Raw genomic sequence first — 14,126 nt, forward strand, 5'->3', positions numbered from 1 at the left:
ACTGATGATTTCTGCTATTTTTAATGTTAGTACTACTGGTTAAATAGTCTCCTTTTTTTAGCTTTGGCAGTCAGCATTTTTGTTTGTCACTGAATATTTCAAAAATGTTTTTAAATTGTCTTTTTTTTTAGGCTCTCAGTTATGAGAAGGAAGCTCATTGTTACTTCCTATTGTTTTATCTTTACTACGCAAAAATCCTAACTTTTCATTTATAACATTTTTGGTGTAGGTGTATTGTGGGTGTTAAATTCATACTGCTCTTTAATGCTGCAAATTGGATGTATGGAAAGCAAACATCATCAAGGCAAACTGCTTTGTTAAACCCGATTTTAAACAGTTTTCGGATCACTAGCTGGAAGTTTAGTGCCTTTCAGAATGGTCATCCTTATCTAATAGCAGTTGCTTTTGTTTTGTTTATTCACCAGGAAACAATTTAAACCATTTAATAGCAGCTGTAGTTTTTTCTGATTTCTTTCCCATTTCACACTCATTTTCTCCATAATTAGCACAGTTCTGCTCGTTAATGCATGAATTGAAAGCAGCAGCAATACGTTGCAAGGAAATTGGAAAAATCTTTGTTTCTAAGCATAGATGAGTGTGGGTGAGTGAAACATACAAAAAAATGGAAAGGTAGCTGGGTTTCACCAAATGCAGTTGAGCAATGAGCCAAAGTCTGTAATGTGCTCAAAATGTTATTTTGCGTGTTTGCTGCATCATGGTAAGTGGCACCTTAACCTGGTTTTTCTTCTTTTCTTGATGTCTGAACTTTTAGAATATTTTTTTCAAGGAAAGTTGTTGTTTTCATAATAATAAAGAAATATTTAGCACTGGTAGCTGTTGCCTAAAATTGCGAGTCAACTGTCTCTAAGGAGATAAAAATAGGAAATTTGATGCAAAGAGATACATTTTAGTTCTCTATCTATCCTGGAATTCTTTTAAAGTTGTGAGTCATTTTCAGCTGTTACTGGAGTTTGTGGTACTGGAAGCCCCATGAGTGTTTAATAGGAGATGGCTGGTACCATCGCTGTCCCCCAGGCTGCTGTTTACTGTCAATTCTTTTCCCTCGTTAGTCATGATTGAAATGTGAAGATAAATGGGTTACTGTAAAATGCCTTCAGCAAAGAGTAATTCAGATTAATCACCTAATTTTGCAAACACTGGAGCACTGAAAGAACAGTGATGGGAGAAATCCCGTAAATTTACCTAATATTAAAAATATTCTGGATTTAGTTCTGCAAACATACAGATGGGGCCAATTCCGACATTCCTAGTGATGTGATGGAGCCAGCAAAGAGCTCCTTTGATTTCAGTGGCCTATAGTGATTAATAAAACTGCTGTTCAAAGTGGTAGGTTGAATGTCACAGATTAGCAGGATTAAGAGCAGTTTCAAAATAGTTTATTTAGGGTTTTGCTTACTTCCTTAATTCTCCACCCTTGTTCCTCTCATTAGGGTCTGTTATGTGCAGAACCACTGCAGCTACCTGCTCAAATCATTGCACAGGGCAGGAGGAGCAGAACAGTCTGCTTTTTAGGCAAGGGTTTTAATTGCATTCATAATTTAAAGGTCATTGCTGCAATATGTGGTTTATGCTACAGAATAGAAATTTAGAAATGAACTATTTTTAGGAACATACAGTGCTGGGAAAAAAAAATCAATTATTTGATTCTAAAATGGAAGGAAAATATGTAAACATTATAACAAATGGGAATGTTCGCTATACATGGGACATACATTAGATAAATATTTCTTCATATAACTGAAATAAATGCTAATTAAAGTCTTCAATATTGGGACAGTTACAATGTTTATCATTGCTTTTAAACCTTAATGGTATGTTTCATTATGCCCCTCACTAATTTTTTGAAACTGGGGCTGTGAAATGTGAAATCATTTCTTCTTTTAATAACTTAAATTATCTCATATTAAGCAATGCCATTTATTATTTTATCCTTAAATCTCTAGGTGCTGAAGTGTTGTATATGAACATGTCAGCATATAATGAAGGTCGGCTCCAGTCATCGTTCTGGATTGTCGATAAGCAGCACGTATACATTGGAAGTGCCAGCCTGGACTGGCGATCGTTGGGACAGGTAATTTAATTGAAAAACTAATCCTATACCCTTTGAGTGTATAATGAGAGAAAAAAGTAACATTTTGAGGACACTTGGATAGCTCTATTTTCTGATAGTTTACTGGCAAATGTGCTAACATCAAAAACTGTACTGCCACAATTTTGATGACTCTTCTGTGTTGGCAAGAATGTACTACTATAAATTTTGCTTCCTTTCATTATAACAGCTGTCTTCCATGGTTATTCTTAAATTTTAAATATTTGATTGTTTTTATTGATTTCTGTGATGGTCATAGTATATTCCACATTACTTATTAAAAAAAGAAAAGGGAGCAGACTCATTGGTTAACAAACCACTATGGAAACTCTATTGTAATATCATGGGCAAGATGTCGTCCCTCTGATCTGCCATTTAAAAAAGCAAACCCCAGATTTGGAAAGACTTCCAAATGGATAGTGGGTATTATACTGGAATACCCACTATCTTTGGGGAGGGTCAGATTTATGGGTACAGAATGTCAAATGGCATCATGCTTTTGAAGGCTGAATGTATTAGAGAGAATTCCATATTTTTATTCCTCATAAACATGACAGTTGAAGCAGCGCTAAGAACTCTGTGCAGACCATTTTGAGGAACTCGTCAGTAACACAGCTTATTTGCCTTTTTGTAGGTATGTGTGCCTTTTTTTATTTCTGCAACAGTGTCAGGATTATTAGTGGCTGTCATGTTCCTTTTTGCTATATACCACTGACTGTGTGAGGCTGCTTTCAGCCACACTTACAGTGAAATGTGTACTTTGAGATCTCAGTGACTGAAAAGCACAACAGAGAAGTAAAAGCAGCAGTCATAGGTTGTTATTATTTGGATAAAAAAGCTTGCTTTCTAAATATAAGCAGAATCTCAGAAACACAGGAATAATTTTGAACATGATTTTGCAAAGAAGCACGTGTGTCTTGGTTGTGCTGAACTTTTTAATATTTGTTTTCAGCTAAGACAGGAAGTCTGACTAAAAGCAAATTAGGCAATTTAGTAAAGAAAATGAATAAGGTATGTTTACAAAGGAATCTGGAACAGTGGTAGAAAAAAAATGTTCTTAGAGAAAGTCTTGGAAAAGAGGATGTTGTATTTCCAGTCAATGCAAGAAAATACAGTTTGGGCTTTTGGACAGTTCAGAAAATGTTTTTACATTATCTCTGCCTCATGAGCTAAACTCTTGTGTCATAAAAAAATAGCTCTTCATAGGATTTATTTAGCTTATAAATAGTTTGTCTTTGAAGCCTCTTCTATTTGGGGGTTTGAGTACCAGTGAAAATAATACATGTGGGGAAAAGAAGCACATTTACCACACGGATTGTTATATTATTTACATATTGCTTATGTATTTATAATCTTCATCACAGGTTATATGATTCCATATAGGTTTGCTCTTCTCATGCTGCAGTAAATCTTCAATCTTGTAACATACTTGCATTAAGTTTCAGTTACTTGTAGGCCAGTGTTTCAAAAGTGATTCCTTGATGTTAATTTTATCACTCTTTTCTGCATGCATTTGGGCTTGTTTTAATCTTATTGCCATATAACAGTATATTTTTATATGTAGTTGTAAGATGAAGCTCCGAAGAATATTTGTACAATGCAAAAAGAAATCTCTCTGCATTATGGTAAAAGAGAATGTGCTTTCAGTTAGTTGAGAAATGTTTGCTGGGGTTTCAGAAGAGCCAAAGGAAATTAGATGCTTGGCTCCTGTTGATGCCAGATATGAGTGTCTGATTCCCTTACCCCAGAGTTGCAGGTTAATAAATCAGGGCAACTGTCAGAGATCTGATATGCTGTTCTAAAATAATATTCTGTCTTGAATTTTTGTTTTCACATAAGAAGCAGAATAAGCACAGAACTCTGTCGTTTTATTTTGAGTCCTTTCCTCAAGCAAAATGCTTTGCACATGTGTGGGACTTAATCTGAAAACCCACGGTGAGCTGAGCCCTCGCTGGGGAAATGTATCTCCCACGGGTTCTCATTATAAGAGTCTCAGTATAGCTGCAAATGAGGGATCAGCTCCCTCTCCTTCTCTCTCCCTTTCCTCTATTGTCCCTTTGCCTGATACTTAAAAAAAACAAAAAAAAACCCCACCCAAGTCTGTTTAGCATCATTTGTCTCTTAGGAGGGTAAATCCAAAGCTGAAACAATAATTTAACTTTTAACAGCTCCTTGGAAAACATCATCAGGACTAAAGTGCTTTGGGTTTGCAGTATTTGTGGAGAAATCTTTGTGTTTATAAGCTGGATACTACAAATCAATCACATATGAAGCTTATTTAGTTTTGTTGCCATTTTCTTGACTTGCCAGCACTGACAAGAAGCAATAAGAGTATTTTCTTAAAAGTAAAATTTCTGCATCAAGGAGAGATTTTCATATGCTGCAGATATAGCTTAAGAATATTAGCTATATCCTGTGCAGATATCCTGTGCCTCTGCTGGCAAAGTTTTAATACTTGCCAGAGTCTCAGCTTTGAAATTATGAGCAAGGCTAAGAGCACATTATTACTTTTCAAGTAAAACTGTGTTTCAGTTAAATTGCAAGTTTGTCAAAACTGTAGTAATTCTGGCTGAAATCATCTATGCCAGCTATCTGCTTCAGTCTGAAATCAAACCCCACATGGAAATGTTAACTACTTCTTTAGAGTTCCTGAAAGCAGGATTTTACAAAAATAGGATGGTTTTTTGTTCATAGTGTAATATTTTGAAGTTTTCTTTGTACAGGTCTGGATTTTTTGCATCTTTTTTCTATTGTTATCAATATATCCAGATATTACCTAATTACATAACCCATTGAAAATTGAGGATTATGAACAACAGAGTTTTGCCACTTTCTTAGATATAGTAAGCTCTGTAAGATTTTACATGTGAAATCATCTAGCTTCTTGCTGGTAAATTTATACATACTGAGTAACAACTAAAAAATGAGTCACTCAAACATGCCTAAAATTGTGTATGTATACTGATTAATTTTTTCCTGTGGCTTGAACTAGTAGCAACCAAGATGGCCATGGTGCTGTATTCTAGTTTCTAGTTCCTTTACCCAGTAGTTTATTATTACTTAATAAAAGAAATCGGTTATATAAAAATTGTTACAATCCATAAGCTAACAAAATGTATCATATATTTCTTTTGTTCCATGACTCCCTCCAATAATTCCAGCAAAGCTTGAAAATGCATTTATCTCCTCAATTCTGTTAAGGAGCATGAGATTTATAATACATATGAACATTTCTGGAGCTTTTTATACTAGCAACATTTTTGGAAAAGTTTTATTCCTATATGAATAATTGAATCCAGTGGGCAAACAACTGTAATGGATTAGTTGAACCACTTCAGAAAAATACATTTATGTGCAAAAAATAATCAGCTCTTTGAAAATACTATTACTGAAAGTTCCTGAAACAAGTAAAATTAATCCACTTGTCTTCACTGGAAGTGAAATCAGGCTAATATTAGCTAGTCTTGTTGGCAAAAAAAAAAAAAAGTTTAAATTATCAATATTACCAGTATCAGGTAGTTGAATGCATGTGTGAAGGTTAGTGATCAAATTCAAACTTTCAAGGTCTCAAGCAGCAGCTTGCTGTTTGCTCCCTGGAATTGTGGAGTCTGACTTTAAACATCTGGCCTGAAGGGAAGTGGCTTGTCTGGGGTTCCAGGAGGAAGTGGTCTTGACACTAAGGAGGGAGGCCTGAACAGAAAAAGGTGAAGTTCCTGACTGAAGGAGAAGTCCTTAAAATGGGAGAGATCCTGGAGATTAGAGAGCTGTGGGTAAGATGGAAGCCAGGAGATGCACCAAAACCACTGGCTGGTGATGCCTGAGACAGGTGAGCAGCCATGCAGCAGAGATGGACCCAACATTCTGCTCAGCATCTGGGGCCAGCAGCCCCTTCCCTGCAGGAACAGAAGATACGGATGGACAGTGTGAAATATAATCAAGTACTTGCAAAAGCTCCCATCGTGTTGGTTCTTAAACAAATCTCAATATCCAGATCCACCTCAGGGAGTCATTTGCTCTCTCTTTCCTAGCACATCTTAAAAGCATTATCTCAAAAATTCCTGCTTAAATTTTGGCTCTGCTGACTTTGAGGGAAAGTTCTGAAGCATGATTTTTTTTCTCTTAGCTGTGTGAAAACTGCTTGCAGAGTATTTTTGTTTATAAGATGCCTCTTAAGTCCCATGTATTTTCTAGATTGTTCATTCTTCTGATCTTTTAAATTCAGATAAATTTAAGCTGCAGACTTAATTTTTTAAAGTACCAAAACCAACCAGTCTGTAAAAATCACAGGACATTTTTATCCTTTTAAAGGATAAAAAACCCAACCAGGCTGGGAAACATACTTCTTTAAGGACAAAAAAAAGTGATCTTTTTCTCATTTTCCCATTAATTTCATGTCTCTGTTGGATTCTTTGTGTGATTTGTTTTACCAATATAAGTAAGACTTCATAAAGCCATTTGATTTCTCTTAATCTTAAAAATCCCTCAGGATTTCTTTGTCAGTCAGTTTCCTCTCCATCCTCCTCCTACTGTCTTGTTGTTATAAGTTACAAACTGCTAATTTAATCTACATAATTTAGGCAACTGAGAAATTAGATAAACTGTCCCAAGAGTTTTTGTCAGGTTGGAAATAGAGACTGTTTAATCTGAGCAGTTATTGTTTTATTTGATGCACCTAAGATGTTAACTAAATACCCAAGGGGGGAAAAGTACTGTAGAAGGTGAGATGTGACAGTGTGTGGATGAGAATCTCTCTGGGAGCTGTTTTTTCCTTATGGTTATTAGTACTTAAAACATACTTGTCTCATTAGTATTGAGTCCTACAGCACATGGAAGTTGTAGCAATTACAAATTTTTCAGTTACATTTGAAGGATAAGGAAAAAAGTTTCCCAGTTCATTTATTCTGTTAATAATTCAGTTGAATCAACAGCCAAATTAGCTGAGATGGAGAGCTATGAGAATTATTCAAAAAAAGATCTATTAAGCATCTGTAGATATGGTAGATAAACTAGGTTTTGTCTTTTACAATATATAAGAATAATCAAGTGCATACTTAGAGTGAAAGTATATTTGATTCTGAAATTTGTGAAATCAATAAGCCAGTACTCCCTAGGAAAACAAACAAAAAGGTAGGGGAAAAAAAAAAGGGAGGGAGAAAACCCCCAGAACTTAAGTGGGTCAAAAGATAGACATTTTCTGTGTGTCCATTTTAAGTAAAAACTGCTGAGCCAATATTTGATTTCTTTTCCTATGAGTCTGTTTTTTGAACTAAGCTGTAGGAAGGCTTGCAGCAGGATGTCTCCAAGAATGTTTGGAGTGTGTCTGCTTGTCTTGCCTGTTATCACCAGACAGGACAGAACTGGTTTGAGAAATAATGGGAGTTTCAGTTGAGTTGTTCAAGCTGTCCTTCCTGAAACATAGAAAAAAGGAGACAAATGCAGCAGTCTGAATTCATCTGTAACATCTTCTCCTCTAATCTTTTGTGACAAAAAGACTGATAAAGCCCAAACTCTTTCCCATCCTACTCTGAAATGACAAAAGTTGGTAAATGATGGTATCTGAGGTATTAAGAGCTGCGTCTGAAGGAGCAGGTTTGGGTCTGTTTATTTTTCTGGGAATTCTAGAGGAGCAACCCTTTCATTGATTGTGGTGGGTAAAATCAATTACAAGCAATCCACGTGGTTCTCTACTCAAAATTCTCCTCCCAATTATATTGACAATACTCATAGGGAGGAGATATAGCTCAAAGGCCACACTTAATGAGGGACGAAACTCACCTCAGAGTTATTCCTTCTCTTGGTCTTAATTTCTGAGGATATGGATTCTAATAAAAACTTCCCCAAAATTCAAGAATCTATGGAATGCTGCCAGGAGCAAATGCAACTTGTGTTTCTTTTTATGTATCTCTCCCAGGGAAAGGGGAATGATGATTTTCTCAAATTATATCATTGAACACTGTATTTTCTATTTGGGAAAAACACTGTCCTCCAATAAAACCAATATGTAACAAATACTAAATTTCTATGTATCTCAAAAATTCATCATGATGATCTTATTTGTTTCCAGCTTCCCCAAAATCTTGCCATAGCAGAACCACCTCTCAAAACTGATCACTTAGACAAGATCTGCACATTTGCAATTTCTATTGATGATCTTTACAGAACTCATAGAGCAAAAGCAGTCTGTAATCAGTCAGTGGTTTCTCTGAATTTTATCTGAGTCTCTTGAAGTTATGTAATGGTGCATCTGGTCCTTTTGAGATAAGATATTTTGTCTGGCATAGAATTCCATCTTTTTAGTCCAGCAAAAGTTATATTGAGAGTTACCATTTGATACCATGTTGTGCTAGTATGAATCACAGATTTGTCCCTAATGTGCACTTTGTCAATTTTTCCTGTCTTCTTCTAATACTTTGCTTAATTTTCTTACTCTCCCAGTGGTGTTCAGTATCATATTGCTATTAGTAAACTGAACACAGTCTCAAGTGTCCTATAACATGAAACAAGGCTCTTCAACTTTGTTGTCCACTGAGGTTTAGTCAAGCTCAGATGGGTAAATACTGGGCTGAAAGTACAGGCAAGATATTACTGGTGTATTCTATCTGAATTGGTATTTCTGGGTTAATAAATCTCTCTTAATAAGACAGAGAATATCTCTTTCTAAAAAGTTTTGATATGTTGTTATCCATGTGATCCAGTCCTTAAAAAAATCCTCATGGGTTTTCTGTCTATGCAATAATTTCCTGAGCTAGCTAATATTTAAAAGATAACAGAAAAGTGGAACCCAGATCTTCAAGCATAGGTAAATGAGGCAATATGGGAAGAAAGGTAGGGAGGTATTACAGAGCTGTAGTGACGATTACTTTTTTTTATTAATTTATTGCTTAAACTATTATTTCCTGCTGCATAGAAATCTAGTTGTATTGTCAGAACATCACTATGATGCTATTACAGCTTGTCCTTCAAAGGACAAGTTGAGAATACTTTTATTATTTTCACTGTGAGCTTTTGGCTAGGGTTTTTATCTTTGACCAAATCTAGAGCACTTTAGTGGCTGATACCTATCTCCAAAATTGCAGCTTTTCAATTTTCTTTCTTCATTTTTCTGTCCCCCAAAAGTTTGGGGACTGAGAGAAGATACACTTGTAAATGTGCAAATCTCACAGCATGCATTTTTCATGGCATAAAGTTTGTATTTTTGGAAGTAGAATGTTTTGTTTGATTCTTTAACTGAGATTCTTTAACTGGTTTTTTTCTCGATTACTTCCAGTAAATCAGAACAGTCAGTGTTGCCCATTATGCTTACTCTGCTTGAAATTTAGTACCTAAGCATCCAGTATTTACAAATAAATATCAGTGAAGCAAAAGGACTGTTTGTCTCTTGCTACCACTGCTGTGCACTGCTCACACAGGGCTGGTTAAAACTGGGCAGGAACGTGGTAATGTGGCTGTTCCTCCTGTGCCTTGCACGTGCTTCATTGCTGCCTGGTAGTGCCATTGGTTCCTCCTTATTGCTGTGGGCTTCTGGGTGTGTGATTTACTGACTCAACAGCATGGGATCTATGTCTTCACCTTGCAGTTGGAGCCGGAAAGTCCTCTCAGCTTGGCTAGTTTCTCTAGATGCAGTGCTGATTCCCAGCTCTGAGGAACTCAGAATTTATTCCCCTTTGTCATACTTCTCCCACTGTTGTGCCCCATTCTCACATGCACCAATGCATCGTCTGCATTATGTGTCTGTATTTAGTGTAGGAGAGGGCAAAATACATCAACAGCTTGTTGCATCTTTTTATTTGATTTCTGTTGACTGTAGGAACATGCTCATCACTCTGTTTCTGACCTTTGAAATTACAGATCTTGTCTTTTTGATTTTTGTTGATTTTTTTCAGTTGCTCTGAAAGTTCTGTGACACAGGTTAATCTACTGTTGAAATAATCAATAGTAAATTGAAATTCAATAAGTAATAAACCTTCAGAGCAAAATGATGGAATATTTGGTTTGAACAGATAAACTGACTTCTTTCCAAAGCAGCATGGCATTTTTAGATACCTGGGTACCTGAATATTACTGAATGCCAGGCTTAATGTGAGTAGATTTACACTGGATTTTCGGAAGAAATTCTGTACTCTGAGGGTAGTGAGGCACTGGAACAGGTTGGCCCAGAGAAATTTTGAATACTCCATCCCTGGAAATGTTCAAGGACAGGTTGGATGGGGCCCTAAGCTATCTGTTTTAGAGAATGGCATCTCTGCCTATAGCAGGGGGTTGGAATAGATGATCTTTATGGACATTTTGAATGCAAACCATTCTATGATTATATTTTCTTCTCATCTTTTTTTTTTTTTTAGTTGCTGTGGAAGTCCTATGAACAGGTTTATCTGCTGTTGGAGTAATCAAGAATAGATTGCAAATCAATAAATAATAAGCCTGCAGAGCAAAATTATGGGATATCCATTTTGAATTGATAAACTGATTTATTTCAAAAGCAGCATGGCATATTCAGGTAGTTGGATTCCAAAACCCAAAGGAAAATATAAGGTTCTTTTTCCAGTAAAACTAACCTCATAATCATTTACTTACTTTTTAATACTTGCCATAGCATTACTATGTCTTAATTAAGAGTCAGATGTCACAAAGAGAGTGTAAGTGGTTCTGGTTTATTACTGTTCCCTCAGAGACTTGACAAATAATATCAGTTTACTAGCATTATCAGACTTGAGAATTTTGGATGGGTTCTAAAAGTGTTTAGGGAACTGGAGGCATGCAGGAATTTGCTGCCAGAACACAAACTGTACACCACTGCACACAGGATAGAAAATCATCCACAAAAAGTGCATGCAAAAAAGGAAACAGCCTTAAAAACCTCTTCTGCTATCTTGAAGAAAATACTGGTGAATAGACAGCACTGGTGAGGTGTGCTTGCACGAGTCCATGGCCGAGGGATAAGGCACAGTAGCCTAAGAGTTAAGTTGTTGAAATTTATAGAAACTGTTTGGGAGAATCTCCCAGAAACTGCATCACAAATTGCTCACCTGGCAGTTGTCTTGCCTTTAAAAAAAAAAATCAAAAAGATAATGGTCACTGAGATGAAAATTGTTTCTAGGCATATCTCTGCAGCGATCTACCCAGGGGTAGTCTGAAATAACTAGTAAACTTACATGGATATAAAAAAGGCAGTAAGTCCACCACTTTCCCAAAAATTTGATGTATGTTATGGTAAAAGAAAACTTCTTTGTTTAACCCCAGCCAAATCTCTGATGGGGGAGCTAATGCACCACAGTCTATTCTGTTGTCTTCCACAAGAATTTGCTGGCAACTAATCTTGGTCAGGGATGTTAACAAATGGAGGCAGATTCCTCTCAGAGGGATTTAGTTATTAGCATACCCCATCAGATCAGTCTTGTTCAGCTAAACAATTAAAATAACAACATTTAAATAATCATGAAAGTGTATTCCCAATATGTGATTCCACCCACGCACACACACTTTGATATTGCACAGATAACAGTTCCCCCCTAGAAAAATGTCTTCATTCAGAACTGCCTTAACTCCAAAAGGTTCCCAGATGGAGCCCAGTCACCTTCTGCTTGAAAGTTTGAATCCTTTCATGGAAAACTGGATTTGGTATTGTCCTGTGAAAAAGACACACAGTAAATCAGGCTGAAATACCAGGGCATAAATCTCCATGAGTCAGGGTAAGGAAGGACAATAATTTCAGTCATTTTATAAAAGACAAATGATTCTGCAGTTCAGAATAAAATCTCATCTTTCTATATCCATAAGTCATCAAGCAGAACAAAATAGATTCTGACAAAGCATTCCTTCCATATGAATGTGCAGCATTAATGTCATCACTAACCTTTTCAGATTTTGATACTGTCGTCATAAACACCAAGGCCTGGTTTAGAAATCATCATGCAGTCACTTTTCTTAACTTTTCTAAGTAAACAGCAGTCATCAAAACAGTGAAGTCATTGATGTTTCCCTGGAACTGCTCAGTGGAAAACTATTAATCCCTGCATGAGGGAGGTGTATTGGGCAGGCAGCCCCTGCAAACAGAGTTGTTCAGTGTGTCTTCAGAGAACTGTGGAAGTCATAGGAATCGTGATACTGGACAGGCAGCTTTTCCTGATCAGTAAGATGAATTACTAGGCATTCCTTTCAAATGTAGTGCAAGAGCACCTCGCAAGAAATAGCTGAGGAAACTCACCCCGTTTAGCCTGGTGAAGAGATGACTGAGAGGGGATTTCATCAGTGTCTGCAAGTATCTCAAGGGAGGGTGTTGAGGATGGAGCCAGGTTCTGTGTGGTGGTGCCAAGTAATAGGACAAGAAGCAATGGCCAGAAACTGATGCACAAGAAGCTCCACCTGAATTTGAGGAAGACCTTTACTGTGTGGGTGTCTGTGCAGTGGAACAGATTGTCCAGAGAGGTTGTGGTGTCTCCATCACTGGAGGTATTCAAGAACTGTCTGGGTGCCATCCTGTGCAATATGCTCTGGGATGACCCTGGTAGGAGGGAGTCTGCACTGGATAACCTGCAGTAGGTCCTTCCAGCCTTACACAGTCTGTCTTTCTGTGTTCCCAATTTTACTGCTAGAGTCAGGAGGCAGAAATATGATGTATTAAATTAACTACAATTTTTCTTCCTAAGGGCCTATATCAGGATTGTATCTTTGCAAGAGAAATTGCTTCCATATTGAAGCAGCCAGAAACCTCACAAATATCCAAGACAGTTACTCAAGAAAAAAGGACAGAGAGCACAGTGGATTTCTAAAATTTTCATATTGACTAGCCATTGTTCTGGGGCTGCCTGTGTACCATGTGGCTAAATTGCCTTATGTATTTAAACTGCTTGGATTTCTAGCTTACCTCAAGGTCCTGTACACTGAATTTAATCAAGGCTCAGTCCAAAATTAATTGGTGCCTTTGGCCCTCTGGTTTCACCAAGAAAATAGGTTTCTTATTCTAATCAGGTAGTCTGGCAAAGCTCAACAGTTACAGCAATAATTCATATGCAATGTCATTGTCCCAGTTTGTGTCCCCAGCATGCCTGCTACCAATCTCTATTCAGTTTGCAAAGGAAAACCCACTGTGTGTGTCAGTAACGTTATAAATAATGCATCCAATTAGTCAACTACATGCTGTTGCATTTCCCTGAAGGCCATGGATCTGAAAGCCCCAAAGAAACGGTGTGCTTTGAGAGAAATGTTTAGACATAAATACTGTCCTTACTCTGAGATCAGCCCTTTGCACCCTCCTCTCTCTGTTGCACAGCAGAAGACGTGTGCAGGCTGCCCTTTGCAGCATTGCATAGCATGAGAACAAACGCTAAGGGCTCCTGCTGCGATTTCCTGCTGCGTGGAGAGACTGCGGGATAAGGGCAGCCTCTGGTGCACGGGAGATGGAAAGAGGCTTCAGGGAGGGACTCACATGTAGGTGGGGAAGGGGAGTCCAGCCCTTTTCAGAAGCTACCAGGGCCTTTCACTTCACCTGTTAGTTTTCTTAGGGTTCTGCTGGAGAAGGGAATTTTTTAATGTCATGTGGATGACACCAAGACTGAAATATGATGCAGCTTGCCAGCTCTGAGATGGGAGGCCAACACAACATGATCCTTTTCTTTCCAGCCTGCACTTTTCTTTGACAAAAGGAACAAAATTGTTTCAAAAGAGAAACAAAATCAAATTAGAATTCACATTAATTAGATTTCCTGCAGTAAAACAAGAAATAAATCAAACATGATCCTGGAAAAATGTTTTCTTGCAGTTGCAAGCTTCCATTTCCCCTAAAGAAGACACTTGTGCCTGCTTTGAGGGGGGTAATGAAACTATAAACTGAAAATTCATTTGAAAATTATAAATTAGGCTGTGATTATGCCAAGTGATATTAATTATGCTGATGGATTATATGGCAATGAATTTTTAACTGATTCAGTTCTGCTTCTGGCTTGCTCTGACAATTAGCCATGTGTCAAGCTTGGTTTGTTAGTGAGCTTAAACAACAGCAGTACTAAGCCTAAACTTG

The 14,126-nt window shown here is 37.2% G+C and overlaps 1 protein-coding gene across 1 annotated transcript in view; it reads left to right on the plus strand.

Moving 5' to 3' along the window:
• PLD5 (phospholipase D family member 5) overlaps positions 1-14,126 on the plus strand; it is a 130,395-nt gene that overhangs the window by 98,094 nt on the left and 18,175 nt on the right. Inside the window, exon 5 of the mRNA XM_018916349.3 lies at positions 1,965-2,092. Within this exon, the coding sequence (XP_018771894.2) occupies positions 1,965-2,092 (128 nt within the window). The remainder of the gene's footprint in view (positions 1-1,964; positions 2,093-14,126) is intronic.

This window comes from Serinus canaria, chromosome 3 (genome assembly GCF_022539315.1).
Source record: "Serinus canaria isolate serCan28SL12 chromosome 3, serCan2020, whole genome shotgun sequence".
Classification (NCBI taxonomy): Eukaryota; Metazoa; Chordata; class Aves; order Passeriformes; family Fringillidae; genus Serinus; species Serinus canaria.